At 49.5% G+C, this 16,076-nt stretch overlaps 2 protein-coding genes across 2 annotated transcripts; one reads left to right on the top strand and one right to left on the bottom strand.

Moving 5' to 3' along the window:
* The first annotated feature begins 5,546 nt into the window (after nucleotides 1–5,546).
* On the top strand, nucleotides 5,547–8,488 carry LOC123140940 (laccase-15). Its single transcript, XM_044560202.1, has 7 exons — nucleotides 5,547–5,633; nucleotides 5,733–5,884; nucleotides 6,017–6,255; nucleotides 6,368–6,487; nucleotides 6,642–7,213; nucleotides 7,478–7,676; nucleotides 8,295–8,488. The coding sequence occupies exons 1-7, from the start codon at nucleotides 5,547–5,549 to the stop codon at nucleotides 8,429–8,431; spliced, it is 1,506 nt and encodes a 501-aa protein (XP_044416137.1). The 3' UTR covers nucleotides 8,432–8,488.
* A 5,142-nt stretch (nucleotides 8,489–13,630) lies between these two features.
* LOC123143299 (cytochrome P450 76M5) lies at nucleotides 13,631–15,464 on the bottom strand. The gene has a single exon (XM_044562161.1). It carries the CDS (start codon nucleotides 15,357–15,359, stop codon nucleotides 13,842–13,844), a length of 1,518 nt encoding a protein of 505 aa, XP_044418096.1. The 5' UTR covers nucleotides 15,360–15,464; the 3' UTR covers nucleotides 13,631–13,841.
* Between the last annotated feature and the right edge of the window lie 612 nt (nucleotides 15,465–16,076).

Below are 16,076 nucleotides of genomic sequence, written 5' to 3'. Positions count from 1 at the left end.
TTTTTTTTAAAAGGCTAAAGTTCGGCAAACTGGACAAAGATTCGGCTAAAATTCGGCGAACATGACATTACATAACAAAGTTTAGTAAAAAAACGGTCGCCCTACAACTACGGGCCGAAGTCGCCGACGTCGCCGCCATCCCCGCCGTCGTCCTCCTCGTCCTTCCCCTCCTTGACGCGGCCGCACCTGCTGGACCCCTGCCCAGCGTCGCCCTGGCGGACCGGCGGCGGCGGCACGTCGTCGTCGAGGACGACGACGCCTCCTTCGTCCCGGCCATGGCGCCGAGCGGCCAACTGCTCGTAGGCGCGGCACTGGCGCTCCAGCTCAGTCCGCGCCCAGTCTTCGCGCGCCCACTTCAAGGCCGCCGCGTCGTCGAGCTCCTCCTTCACGCCGCCGGCGAGCCCTGGCTCCGTCTTCACGGCGGCGAGCCCCGGCTCCGTCTTTGGTTTGATGTAGTGGGGAGGAGCCGAGGAGGAAGTGCGCCCGCCGCCCTCGTTGATGACGATGCCGGCGCTGCGGGTGCACCTACCGAGCGGCGTCTCCGCTGCGGGCTCGGCCTTGGCGCCGAACACCGCCGGCGAGCCGGAGGAGTGGGAAGAAGAGCGGGAGGAGTGGGAGGATGAGGACGAGGAGGAGCCGAACCTTCCGGGCATCCATTGCCCGGCGCTCGGGCAGGTGACCGGGGCGGCCGCGGCTAGGTATGTCAGCGGCGGGTCATTGCCGCCCTCGAGGTGTTGGAGAACCTCGTGCAGCGTGCGGCCGGGGGCGCCCCACCACAGACGGCGCCCCTCACTGTTCTTGACGCCCCCCACCACCGGCGCCCCGTTGGTGGAGGCCAGCCGCCGCTCCTGCCGGTGCTGGAAGTATGCCGCCCATACCTCGTGGTTGTCGGCGGCGTACTGCGGGAGGGCGTGCTGCTCCTCCGTCAACGACGCCCCCACGCGGTCGACCTCGTCGGCGAAGTAGTCGGCGCGCGCATTGACGTCCGGCACCGGGGGAATGGGGACACCACCGGCGTTGAGCCTCCACCCGCCCGGCCCGGCGCACATATCGAGCGGCGCCGGAATGTTCGCCTCGAAGAGAAGATACGCCTCCCACCCGTGCAGCCATATATGCATGATGTATACGAAGATAAATTACTTAATTAGAATAGATCCAGATTCCAAAAATCCACACCATACACACTGAATGCTAATATAGCGCGACATCCTGCGCTCCATGCTGCGCACGCAACAGGGTAAAGGCCGGTGCAGGAATTATGGAGCTCTTCTAACCTATGTTTGTGAATCTTACAAGATGCATAACAATCAACTGATGGAGCAAATCATGGTCACTATAGCCCGCTATATAGCCTTTTCAGCAGGGTGCCGTTAAATAGTTCCATGTATAAATAGCCCGCTATAGCTCCGCTATATCTGATTTTGAGGTCCGCCGCTATTTGGCAATAGCCCGCTATTTAAAACATTACACACAATGCAACTGACGAGCGAACGAGAACCCATTAAAAATCTATAGATAGATAGATACGCCGATAGAACATACAACGTGATAATTGAAAGATATGATATACCTTGTAGCGGTCAGTTGAACTAGGTAGAGCAAAAAGTCGATGTTTTATCAAGCACCAGACATGGGTTGTGATGATATGCAAAACCTAGTAATATAGTGTAAAAATGTAGTAAATGTGAAATATTTGTTTACCGTCCAAGTTGGTAATTTACAGCATTCTTCCAGAAATGATTATATTTCGTATACTATGTTACTCTATTTTGTGTAATTTTTACTAGAGGTCAATATTTTGAACTAGATTGAATATCATCAAGTATGGCTGGTTTGAGAAAGAATATTATTGGGACACAAACCCGGTAATCGTCTTAAATTATTCTCGGTCGACGTAGTGTTCACATGATAAGAGTTGTCGTGTACATCGAAGGCACAAAGAGAAACCTTTGCCCCTCCTTCAAGGGGAGCACCTGCCATTGGATGCCTTTGTGACTTTTGGACATGATCTAGGATTGCACGAGCGAGAATGTGTTGCCTTTGCCCCTCCTTCAAGCGGAGCACCTGCCATTGGATGTATGTATGTTGATGTTTTTCCCCCTTTTTATCTTGTTGCAAACATGTGAATAATTCTGGTATGGTGGTGTGCTTGGTGATGACCAGGCGTAATATTTTCTTTGCAGGGATGAGACCTCAGGATCCGTCAATTAGCTGAACCTTTGCTCTGAAATCAATTTGTTGGAGTTGTTGCAAGGCGTCAAGATATATGCAGCTCCAGGAAGCCACGGAGGACTGAGAAGATGTTTGCGATCATTGCAAGTTGCAGGAGCTAAGAAAGGTTAAGACTGAGAAGATGTTTGTGTCGCTGCTTGTCATTGCTGCCGTTTGGTGTATTCTGTAGCTATCTATATTCTGTAGTGATGTATCTTTGTTTCTGGTGCTGTTTGCTGGCCACTTTTCCTGTGGGTGGTTCATTATTATTTTTTGGGTCCGTTGATATGTTCTCTATGCCAAGCTCAGGTTGTATGTTGTTGTTTTTTTGTATGGTGGTGTGTTTGTGACGTTCGGGCATAATATAGATTTGCAGGGATGAGACCTCAGGCTTAGGTCATTTTACTTCTTCATTTACTTGAACTTCTGCTCAAATTGCTCTGAAATCATTTTGTTCGGGGTGATCTCCTCCGGTGGTTGTAAGGCGAAAAGATGTGCAGCTCCTGGAAGCCATGTGAGTAGTGGGAAGAAGATTTTAGCAATCGTTGAAAGTTGTGGGAGCCTAGAAAGGTGAAGAAGGCTGAGAAGATGTGAAAGCCTAGAAAGGTGAAGAAGGCTGAGAAGATGTGGTGTTGTTTGATGTATTCTGTAGCTTGTGAAGCTTTGTGTATATGTGATGTATTCAGCTAAAATGCATGTTCCCGATGATTATATCTATAAATGTGAGGGTTATGGCTGGAACCGAGTCAGCCTTTTACATGTGACTTTGGCCGATTTGTAGTGCACAGTGCAATCTGTTCTGAACATGTGAATTCAGAGTAATCTGTTTTACATACATATATTAATCTCTTTTGGTAGCCATTTCAAACAAAAGAAACGCAGTTTGTGTCACAAAACGGAGTTAAATTGACAGCATGATCCATGAATATCGGTTCTAAGCATAGAAGTGAGATGAAACGACAAAGATGCCCATTTCCTAAAATATACTTGTTGAAACTAATGCATAATTTTTTGATTGAATTTTCATCATCCATTTATTTGTTTTAAATAATAGAAAGTTGTAAAAATAAATAAATAAGTTCTCAAAATGTTGGGAAGTTTCCTTTGCCGGAGCTATCATGTCTTCCATTAAAGCCCATGTGCATGAAAGCAATAACACCGAAGCCCATATGCATGGAAGCAGCAACAGTCCAGATGACACCTTTGTACCGTATCACAGCCCACCACCTGCACACAGTGAGGGAGCGATGCATGCATGAGTGAGTGAAATTTTTAGTACCACCTCGCCGGGGCAAAGGGGAGTTGGCCTGCATATAACCGAAAAAGGCTTTCGCCCCGCTTTATAAATAAAGCAACCACCAATCACAAAGTTATCAAAGTCACACGAACACACCACACACACGCACCCAAAGCCACCGCTGGCACGGTCCAACACAAACACCAACACACAGACACAGAGACCCAAGTTCCGCTGTGGGCACAGCACAACAAGCCCAGCACGAGCACACAACTAGACAACAAACAAAACGGCAAGGCGGTGGTGATGGCGAAGCCGACGACGATCTAGTCTGGCTCCGGGGGAGGTGGGGGAAGCGGAGGAGCCATCCGGAGAGCCATCGTGCGAAGCTGGGTGATGATGGAGGTGATGGCGTCTCTCTCCCTGCGGCGGCTAAGCGGCCGCCAAATCTGCAAGTAACCAGACCATTTGAACAAAGCGTCAGTAGCACGACGAAGAGGGATGCGCTGAATCGCAAATTTATTCCTAACAGTCCACAGCGTCCAGGCTAGCACCCCAATGCCCTGCATATAATGGATGCTCTCCTTCTCTTAGAAATGCTAGAAGCACATGGTGAGGAAGAGATCGTAGTGCTATGGTCACATGCTAGCTATGTATAGCGCATGCGCTCGCGTGAATATACGCGTGGACTTAGGACGCTTGGCGTGACCGCGTAGAGTAGCCCCTTCTTTGTGTCCATTTTTACTACCCGTGAATCCCTCCCACTTTCGATATATCATAGGTGTCTAGTTCGATTACTTTGAAGGATATGACATTGCCGGCTGATGACAACGTGTACTTCTCCAACTTAGGAGTTAGACTGCTAAGCAAACAAAACTGACTAATCATATTAACTCAAACCAGTTTTCAATGTTATCTTGTGTTCCATCACCTCTCATATAAATTGCTACCAACAGCCATGCATTTGTGGCTTGCATGTTAAACGAAAGGTAGCACTTATTTTGTTCATGCAAGCTTGCAATAGTTTACTACTGACACTATATGCTACTTGAGGGTGGAGACTGGTAGGGATTTTGCTTTTCGGGAGTACCTCGGATTGTTTTGTTGCGGTGAAGTTGGAGCTACGGCGGCAAGCTCCCGGTGGCAACAATGACATGCAGCGGGTGGTCTGTTTGGTGATCTTCAGTGGCGCCAACCTTGGATAGTTTGTCCTTCGAATTTTCGGGTAAAAAAGTTCACAAGTGATTTTTAGGTATTTTCGGGTAAAAAAATTCACAAGTGATTTTTAGGCATTTTCGGGTACAAACGAGTGCACGAACCTCAACGTGAACAAATGGTTAAGAAGGACCGAGCAGGTGCATGCTCCCGCATGAACCTAAAATTTACAGTAGTTCTTTGTTGCACATTCAGACTGTCATGGTTGCAGCATTTTTCATCCATCAGAAGCTTGACGACTGACAACGGCAGAGAACCGAAGGCTTTACCAGATTGGCTTGTCGTGTTTAGGCAAAGAAATTTTCAAGCATCATCGAACACGTATGCGGTTCAACACGAGTAGTTGAAACTTGTTTTTGCATTGTTAGCAAGGAGACGAGAGGAGAAGATGGAGAATTCAAATGGCATGCATCAGCCGATCCTTCTCTTCCAAGCAAAATCACGTCAAAGTTGTATAATAAATTTTTGAATAATACGAATGGTCAAACGTTGCAGGAAAAAGTCAATAGCGACAAATATTTCTATACAGAGTGAATATATATAGACTAGCCGTGCTAAAAAATTCAATGTACGTAAAAAGTCAGCAGTAAGAATATAAATTGATATTGATCACTGATTAGGTATGGCATATAAAGGAGATTAAATATATCTAGCGTTGATCGACCGCCACCGCCCGTTAATTTTTCTTCTCCTCCAATCTGATTGTCAGGTCAACAATTGCAGACGGCCGTTCAGTTCAGGTGTTTTACCCCCAGCTAGCATCAACTTACCAACTTGCCATAGTTATATATATATACAGGGCATGTGGCAATTCTTCATAAACCGCAAGTAGTTTAGCGACTAGCAGCAGACAGTTGTTACTTGTTCCCTGGCGAAGTTCTCCATGGCGCCCTCCAACCTCTGCATGGCCATCGTCGCCCTGGCCGCGGTTACGGCAGCTGCCGTCGGCGAGGTCGAGCACACCTTTGTTGTAAGTTCAGACTATATATAGAGCGAGCAATGCCTGACAACCGATCAATCGATCTATTCATGCTCGATTTGTTCCAATATGATATGCCTGATGATATAGGTGAGCGAGGTGAAGATGACGCACCTGTGCAACGAGACGCTGGTCACCGTGGTGAACGGGCAGCTCCCTGGTCCGGCGATCGAGGTCACCGAGGGAGACTCCGTCGCCGTCCATGTCGTCAACAAGTCTCCCCACAACATAACAATTCATTGGTAATCAAACAATGACCAAGTATAACCAATTTCTGATCCTGCATTTGTCTTCTCTGAATAACCAAGCACTACTCGCTAATCTTGTGCTTTGCTGACCTTGTTAATCTTGTGCTTTGTGATGGATGCATGAAGGCACGGATTGAAGCAGCGGCTCAACTGCTGGGCCGACGGCGTGCCGATGATCACGCAGTGCCCTATCCGGCCAGGCCACAACTTCACATACCATCTCAACGTCACCGGGCAGGAAGGCACCCTGTGGTGGCACGCTCACGTCTCCTGCCTCCGGGCGGGCCTGCACGGCGCCTTCATCATCCGGCCGCGGCACGCCTACCCATTTCCGAAGCCCGACAAGGAGATTCCCATCGTTATAGGTTCTTCAAAGATTGTTCATATAGCAAATCCACTTCTTGCAAATCAATTTGGCGTCGGTCGTTGAGATTCTGATCGAGATCGAACTGGTGTGAATGATCTTGATCATGGCAGGTGAGTGGTGGAGCATCAACCTCGCGCAGTTGGGCAAGAACATGGAGGATGGCTACTACGATGACACCTCCAGTGCAACCACGATCAATGGCAAGCTTGGAGATCTCTACAACTGCTCCGGTAATCATCTGTTTTTAGATAACACGTGTGTATTCTACTGTGTCTAAAAATGTTACTCTATTTCTCTGATATAGTGAAAAATATTGGACCATGTCCATGTCTAATCTAAAGGTTGTTACTGTACTTTATTTCTCTTTTGTTCATCAACGTGAAGGGGTCGTGGAAGATGGCTTGGTGCTGGACGTGGAGCCCGGCAAGACCTACCTGCTCCGCATTCTCAACGCCGCGCTCTACTCCGAGTACTACATGAAGATTGCCGGGCACGAGTTCACGGTGGTCGGCGCCGACGCCAACTACGTCCGCCCCTTCACCACGGACGTCGTTGCCGTCGGCCCCGGCGAGACGGTGGACGCGCTTGTGGTCGCCAGCGCGCTCCCCGGCAAGTACTACGTGGTCGCCGTGGGTGGCCAGGCGCCCAAGCCCGACATCCAGATCCCCGCGACCCTGTCGAGAGCAACGGTGCGGTATGCGATCGGCGCCGGCAACGGTGACGAGGCGGCGCCGCCGGTGGCACCGGAGATGCCTGACCAGCACGACTTCATGGTGTCCTTCAACTTCCATGGCAACTTGACAAGCCTGAACCGGACGGGCTCGCCGCCGGTGCCGGCGACTGCTGACGAGAGCCTGTTCGTCGTGCTCCGCATGGGCTCCATCTGCCGACAAGGTCGACTGTCTTGCAAGAGGAGCGGGAGCAAGGAGTCCATCATCGTGGAGACCATGAACAACGTGTCCTTCCAGCTCCCCGCCGCGGCGGTAGCCACGCCGCTGCTGGAGGAGCTCTACTACGACAACCGCCGCAACGGAACGGCCGGCGGCGGCGGCGGGCTTGACCAGCTGTACACGCTGCCGGACAGGCCGGCGAGGCCGTTCAACTACACGGACCGCGCCCTGATCCCGTGGGGCCCCAACGAGGCGTGGCTGGAGCCGACGGAGAAAGCGGCGGTGGCGCGGCGGTTCCGGCATGGCGCGGTGGTGGACATCGTGTTCCAGAACGCGGCGATGATGGACACCGACAACCACCCGATGCACCTGCACGGGCATGACATGTTCGTGCTCGCGCAGGGGCACGACAACTACGACGCGGTGAGGGACGTGGCGAGGTACAATCTCGTAGATCCGCCGCTCAGGAACACGGTTCTTGTCCCCAGGCTAGGGTGGGCTGCCGTCCGCTTCGTGGCCGACAATCCAGGTGCGTACCCAGGGCATGGGTTTGTTCATCAGTTTGTCTACTAATTCATATCGTTTTCTAAAAATGTCACATCTAACCTTTCATAAATAATGCAGTAACAAGGAATAAATAATGCACATCTAAGTGAGTGAATCAAGCACAAAAAGAAAAAGGAAAAAAAAAGAAAATACTCACACGAATCTCAATGTAAGATCAATGACATAGGGTGCAATACTTATTGCACATCTAGATGTGCTTTAGCAAAACTGAAGAAAATAGACAAAAAAAAAGTAAACATCAGGTTTATGTCACATCTAGATGTGTCCTAAACAGACCCTTTGTTCATCCAGTCATTCCAATTTGTTTGTCATAAACTGTTTATTTGGGTTTCCTTGAGAATTTGGAAACTTTGAAACTATAGTTTATAAGGGCAACACAGGAAATCTGATATGAGAGAGAAAGAGAGAGAGAGAATTTTACTCCAATTTGTCTGTCTAGTCCCTATAAAAAATTTGACTTATTTGATCCATTGTTTCCTTGGTATATTCTAATGCATATAGTCATTGTTTTAGATATGAAGTGTGCAAGTTTTTCCCAAGGGATCTGATGCTTCTCCCTCTTATACATTTAATTTTATAGGGGTGTGGTACATGCATTGCCACTACGAGCTTCATGTGTCGATTGGAATGGCGGCTGTGTTCATCATAGAAGACGGGCCAACATTGGAATCAGTTCTTCCATCGCCGCCTGTAGATTTTCCGAAATGCAACCAATAGTCTAGCAGTGACTGGAAAAAGAGTGATATCTTGGACATTAATTAGCATTATATAGAAACGAGGTTGGCTTTGTATTATTTTTTATAATAATTTAAACAAGGGTCAGTTTGATTCCATTGGCACAAGGGCTTCAACTTTACATTAACTGGAGAATACCCTACGCGTTGCTGCGGAAATTGATTGCAATATATTTCAGTGATTTGATTTTGTGAAGCTTCCATCGTTGAATAAATGCTATATGAACTAAAGATAAAAATAAATATTATATATTTTATTTGATTATTGTGTAGTCAGAAAATATTTTGAATATAAGTGGCATAACGTAATGGTAAACTTTTTTCATGCATGTTGAGTGGACCTTTGATGAGGTGGCATGTGTGGTGAGGTGAAAGGTGTGCATGAGATCAACTAACAATGAAAAACTTTTTCTCATGCATGTAGTGGTGGGTCTTTGATGAGGTGGCATGTGTGCATGTTGAGATAAATAGGATAGTGGGGATCAACTTCTTATGTGTATTCTGGCCTTAACTTCTTATGTATATAGGATTAGTAACAATATGATTTACCTCAGCATAAGGCTGATGTCATAATAATTGGTAATAACTTCCTTTTCTAGTAGATAAGAAATTAGTCTTATAGTTGCAAGGTGATGGACCTAGGTGAGGAAACATATAAAAGACGGTTTACAAACTTTTTAAAAACTGAAATGAAAACACATTATTATAATATACCAAAAGAAGCGAAGCAGTCAAAGCTCTGAGTTACAGTGTTTTAGGCTGAACGACCAGCTGTGTGAGGTTCTATAACATGGTTGTGCAGCAATTAGTTTTTTTTTTGAACGAACGGGCACATATTGTGCCATTTCTATTAATTAGCTGTTGGTGCAATGTTTTGCCCTCTTGTGTTTTGAAGATTGTTGATAGAAATATGCATGCACTGATTTGTTTGCTAGTGCATGCTACTTCTTGAGCTTGCGTTGATTTTTCCCTTGAAGAGGAAAGGGTGATGCAGCAAAGTAGAGATAAGTATGTTCCTCCATTAAGAACCAAGGTATCAATCCAGTAGAAGGCACAAGCAAGTCCCAACAAATGCACCTGCACAAACTAACAAACACTTGCACACAACGCGAAAAAGGGTTGTCAATCCCTTCACGGTCACTTGCAAGAGTAAGATCTAATAGAGATTGATATAAAAGATAAGTAAAAAGCAAAATAAAATAGACCTAAGCCTGAAATCGGTCACTTGCAAGAGTGAGATATAATAGAGATAGATATAAAAGATAAGTAAAAAGCAAAATAAAATTGGTTGTCAATCCCTTCACGGTCACTTGCAAGAGTGAGATCTAATTGAAATTGGTGAAGGTAGAAATCAAGAAAAAGCATCAAGTGTTGATGGTTGACAAGACCACTAGTTTCAAGAAAAAGGGCAAAAGAAAAGAAAGGAAACTTTAAGAAGAATGACAAGCAGGTTGCCACTCCTGTATATGCTTCAAGTGTTGAAGGAATGGACAGAGGCAGGCAAATTGCGCCGCCTACCAAAGGTTAAAGTTACTGTATTGAGAAATCTACATGGGTCATTACCATGTTGGGTTATGCTTGTAGATAGACATTTTAAAATCCCTCGGCAATGCCCATCATGTAATCAAAGTGTTTAGACCATAAGCATATTAGGTTTGAATGCAAGAAACCAGGGAGGTGTAGAATCAACTTCGAGTTGATGATGTTATCCGCAAAGCCTGTGCCCATTAGGGTGCTGGTGAATTGATTCTTGAATAGTTGATTTGCATCCCTAACGAAGAAGCTTTGGTTCTCGGTCAAGGAAGTTTTCCCATTAGGGTGCTGGTGAATTGATTCTTGAATAGTTGATTTGCACCCCTAACGAAGAAGCTTTGGTTCTCGGTCAAGGAATTTTTTGAGAGACTATTGCGATTATACCTGGCCAAACCTCGGGCCGGGTCGGGCTTCTGGCCGGGCCTAGCCAAGCCCGAGGCAAAAAACCTAGGCCCGGGCCCGGCCATTGGGCCTGGTTTTTGGGCCCAAGCCCGGTACGAACGCGTAAAAGCCCGTCGGGCCTCGGGCCGGGCCTCTTTAGAAAAGCGCAAAAATGACAGGCCCGGGCCCGGCCATCGGGCTCAAAATCTAGGCCCGAGCTCGGCCCGGGAGCAGCGTCGGGCCGGGACGGCCGGGCCGGGTTTCCCTTGGCTAGGACTAGTTGCAATGACAACCTGGTATTTGTTGTGGGAACACCACAAGCTGGTGCACGGGGACAAACTCAAGATGCTTCCCAAGTCCCCATGAGAGTGCTTACTAGCAATTACTTTCAGGCAAATTCACCGAAAGCTAGGCATCAGAGTGAAGTTTTGCTAGTTGCCGGCATCTTTTGTTTGTGTTAATGTTGGCTGTGTACATTCAAACTGTGCAGAGGCTAGATGTGTGCTCATAGTATTTATATCCTCTTGATGCTCCATTTAAACCAGTAAAATCTACCATTTATTGAAAAAAGAGTGAAGGGTGGTGAAAGCCCAATCAAAACTATGTTGGGAGAGGCTAGGGGTAAGTCGACTGAAAAATAAGTTAGGGTCAGTTGACCGTTTTCAGCCTTTAGATTGAGATCCAACAATGCATATGCCTTCTTCTACCTCTGAATCGTTTCCTGTTCATCTTCTCCCCTGATCTCACCCAAGCCGCCAGCTACCACCGGCATAACCGCCGGCTCTCCCTCGACCACCTCCCCACCCTCCCCTCAACCTCCCCACACCGCCGGTCTTGCCACCGTTCCTGCCTATCCCTCTAGCCCCGGGCCTCGTTGGTTTTTTCTCCGGCAAACTTGCAACCCCCCCCCCCCCCGCGCGTGCTCGGGTGATGCGGCTATTTCTTCCTTCCCTTCGGCGCCTCCTTTCTTCTAAGGAAAATCGATTGACCCAAATCAGATTTTCTGGCGACTAGCGTTTAGCTATTGTGAACTATGTTAAACTGAATGTTGATGATGCTTTTGATGTTGATTCTCTGAAGGATGCGGTTGGTGCTGTGTTGCGAGATAGTAATGGAAGATTTCTTGCAGCGAGCAATAACAACATCAATTTCTGTGTTAATGCCTTATCAGCGGAGATGACAACGCTAAGGTTCAGTGTGAATCTGGCCTAGACAATATGCGTTGGGAGATCAATCATAATAATATAGTGAACCGCACCAATGAATTTTGATGAAGAAAGTTAGAGAATAACACACCCCACCAAATCTTGTAAGATCTAGCGCGATGTGATGTGCTATTAACCAACCTATCGATCAATGGCACAATGGGCAAGTTCTTCCGTAACAAGCGTGGTCTCCGTCAGGGAGACCCAAGCTCCCCGCTCATCTTTAATTTTGTTGCGGATGCCCTGGCGGCCATGATTAATAAAGCAAGGGCAGCGGGGCACATTAAAGGGCTCGTAGCACACCTTATTCCGGATGGGGTCACGCATCTGCAATTCGCAGACGATACGATGCTCTTATTCGAACCCGACGACCACAGCATAGCTACCACCAAGCTTCTTCTACTTGCGTTCGAGATTTTATCAGGGCTTAAGATCAACTTTCTGAAGAGCGAAGTGATCACCATTGGGATGGATGATCTAGCTAGCACGCGGATTGCGAATCTACTTAATTGCAAGCTAGGGAGTTTTCCGATTAAATACTTGGGCCTCCCGATCTCGACCAAGAAACTCACCATAGCGGAATGAGAACCGCTGTATGGGAAAGTCGCTAACAGAGTGAGCCCTTGGAGGGGTAGGTTTATGTCCTCGGCGGTGAGGCTCATCCTAACCAACTCGAGCTTATCTTCCCTTCCTATATTCACAATGGGGATGTTCCTACTTGCGGATGGGGTTCACGCAAGACTCGATACTCCACGTTCCCGGTTCTTTTGGGAAGGAGCTGGGACCAAGCGCAAGTACCACTTAGTGAAATGGGCAGCGGCGTGTAGGCCAAAAAAATTTGGCGGCCTAGGTATAACAAACTCTAAACTCATGAACGTGGCCCTGCTAACTAAGTGGTGGTGGCGTCTCGCCCAAAACGAGTCGGGGCTCTGGGCAGACATCCTCCGAGCTAAATATTTCCCGGAGGGGAATTTGTTCACGGCTAAAATCAACGGCTCGGCCTTTTGGAACGGGATCCAAGCGGTACGACCGGCGTTTACAGTGGGCGCGCAGTTCCGGGTAAACGATGGCAAGTCCACACGGTTCTGGCTCAACCATTGGTGGGGTCAGGAGCCGTTATGGCAATCACATCCGGAACTGTACCAATTGGCAACGGACACCAACATTATGGTGGCCGATGCTTTGCGCGTCCAACCTCCAGCCATCTCTTTCATTAGGAATCTAGAGACTATGGAGGCCGCTAGCTGGGACGCTTTGGCGGCTAACTTGGGAGGGCTGACCCGTAGTAATGGGTCGGACACGATCTCGTGGAAGTTGACCGCTTCAAATAGATTTACGGTCAAGTCCCTATATGACAAGCTATCCGAGGGTACTACGCTAGATATAGCTAGGGGGCTATGGAAGGCTGGCATTCCTCTCAAAATCAAGATTTTCCTATGGCAAATGTTTCGCAACCGCTTACCTACGTCGGATAACGTTGCCAAACGAAATGGGCCGGCGGACGGCATGTGCACCACTTGCGGTTTAGGGGAAAACGCGAACCATGTGTTCTTTGGCTGTGTGCTCGCTAGATTTGCGTGGAGTGCGGTGAGAGACGCCTTCAATCAAAATTGGAATCCACAGTCTAGTCACGACATGTTGTCTATCTTAACGTCGCAAAGAGGGGCCAATGCTAGGATTGTTTGGAGATGCGTGGGGCGCTACTATGGTCCCTCTGGACGGTTCGAAACAAAATCACGATTGAACACAAGTTCCCGGCCCACCCCGCTGATATTATCTTCAAATGTCATATTTTCCTTCAGGTATGGGCACCGCTGGGGAAGAAGCGTGACATAGAGCGCATGAAAGAGACTATGGAGCTGATCAAGACAACCATGGTGAAGGCTCGGCAAGGGATGATGGCTGCACCATGAGACCTCCTCGTTTTGCTAGCTCTGGTCTTGATGATTCGCATTTGTGATATTGTACTTGTGGCTGCGATCTACTTAGCTATATCCTGAGCCATGTGCTCGTTGACTGTCTTTATTTGGCTTGTAAAACTTTATGTGTGGATTCTGCCTAGTGCTTTATTAAGTTAAAGCCGGACGCTGCTAGCGTCTATGTTCCGAAAAAAAAAACCAACCTATCGATGAGGCAGTGGCGAGTGGCAGGCAATCCAAAGCGAAGCGGCCACAGATTACCGACGCGACGCCTAAGGAATCAGGATCGTCGACACTGTGTAAACCGGGCGCATCTCGTCCGCACGATTACAAGATAGGATTGCATGCATGATAGCTAGGTGACCACGACGGGGACGGCCCTGAGGGGCACGGCGAGCGTGTTCACGGTGGTGAACTTCTCGGTCACGTCCAGCTCGTCGGCCGACACGCCGTCCGGGAGCCGCCACTCGAACGCGTGCAGCAGCGACGCCAGCACGAACGGCACGACCCGCTCCGCCATCGGCAGGCCCGGGCACAGCCGCCGGCCGGACCCGAACGGGATGAACTCGTAGTCCTTGCCCCGGAACTCCACCGCCCTATCCACCGCCTTATCCAGCAGGAACCTCTCCGGCACGAACTCGTCGGGCCTCTCCCACGCCGCCGGGTCCCGCATGATCGCCCACACGTTGAAGATCACCGTGGCTCCCCTGGGCACGGCGTAGCCGCCGATCTCCACGCCGTCCTCCGCGGCCTGGTGCGGCAGCATGAGCGGCGCCACCGGGTGCAGCCGCATCACCTCCTTCACCACGGCCTGCAGGTACGGCAGGTTCGCCGCGTCGGGCTCCTCGAGGGTGTCCGTGCCCTTGCCTCCGAGGATGTCCGCCATCTCCGCGCGCACCTTGGCCATGGCATGCGGGTGCCGGAGCAGCTCGGCCATCGCCCACTCCACCGTGATGGCCATCGTGTCGGTCCCGGCCGCGAACACGTCGAACAGTATCACCGTCACCTTGTCGCGACCGATCTTGCCTGCGGAAACGAGCTCCAGCAGCGAGTCCAGGAAGTCGCCGTGGGCGTGCTCGCCCTTGGACGTCCGGGCATCTGCCAGACGGCGGTCGACTATGCCGTCAAGTATGCCGAAGACCTTCTGGTAACGCGCCCCCGCCCAGCGACGCCAGCCCTGCAGGTCCAGCGGCCGGAGGAAAGGGAAGATGTCGGAGACGTTGGGCTTGGCTAGCGCGGCGATGATGTCCTCCACGACCTCCCGCAACCCGCTAGCGGACTCGCTGCCCACGTCCACCACGTCAACGGAGAAGAAGGCGCTGGACACGAGGTTCAGCACGCCGCCGTACACGGCCTGGCCGACGTCCACCTCCTCCCCCGCGTGGCAGCGGAAGTAGCCCACCATGTCGCGCACCTTGCGCTCGCGCACGCCGCGCGCGGCGGCGAGGCCACGCGGCGAGAATATGTGCGAGGCCACGATGCCGCGCAGCGTCTTCCAGAGCGGGTCGGAGCTGGGCAGCCAGATCATGGACCGCCCGGAGTTGCCGACCGCGTTGGCGGCGTCCGGGACCGCGCGCGCGGCCAGGTGGCGGTCGTACCTGGTGTAGGCCTCCCGCGCGGCGTCACGGGAGGAGACCACCACGATGGTGACCAGGCCGAGCTTGAGCTTCATGACGGGGCCGTGGGCGCGGGCCAGGCGCGCCAGCGTGTGGTGGAGGTTGCCGCCCAGGTCGAGCAGGTTGCCGAGGACCGGGAGCGGCGTCGGGCCCGGAGGCTGCCGTCCTCCGGTGCCCCCGCGGCGGGCTGCGCTCGTCAGGTAGAAGAGTAGCGCGGCGGCGAGCGTCGCCCATAGCAGCCAAATCTCGCTCTGCATGGCTGTGTGGCCTGCGATAGTACGTACACGGTACAGTACTGACTGATGTTCTCAGGCAGGAGGCTGGTGCGGTGCGGGAGCGAGATGCCGTTTGTCTGGTTGGGAGAATTTCCTGGAGGTTTTGCCGGTTTGAGAGTGATGTTTCTATCACGTGCTCCCTCCGTATCATAATATAATATAGTATGTTTTTGCATTTCAATTGCGAAATCTTCTTTATTTTTGACGAATTTTGTCTTCTTTCAAATCATTACATCATGTTTCTTTCGATCTGATGCTTTCCGCAAAAAATATATTACATCATGTTTCTTTTGGGCCCTATCTTGTTCGAAAGTGTGACGTAATATTTCGTGATGTACTAGCAAATCCACTTGAAATATGTGCACTCTTACTAATTGTTGGTACACAACAAAACATTATGATATACTCCCTCCGTTCCTAAATATAAGTCTTTTTAGAAATTTTAATAAATACTACATATGAATGTATATAGACATATTTTAGAATATATATTCAATCATTTTGCTCCGTATGTAGTTCGCATTGGAATCTCTACAAAGACTTATATTTAGGAACGGAGGGAGTACATTGAAATGAAAAAAAAAAGATACTATGATACATTATGGAACACTATGAAATCAAACATTTTTTGTCACAAACTAGAAAATGCGGCACAAATCTTGAATCCGTGATATGCGATGGATACATGCACGGGATATC

Source organism: Triticum aestivum, chromosome 6D (genome assembly GCF_018294505.1).
Source record: "Triticum aestivum cultivar Chinese Spring chromosome 6D, IWGSC CS RefSeq v2.1, whole genome shotgun sequence".
Taxonomy (NCBI): Eukaryota; Viridiplantae; Streptophyta; class Magnoliopsida; order Poales; family Poaceae; genus Triticum; species Triticum aestivum.
This window is presented reverse-complemented; position numbering and strand designations above follow the sequence as displayed.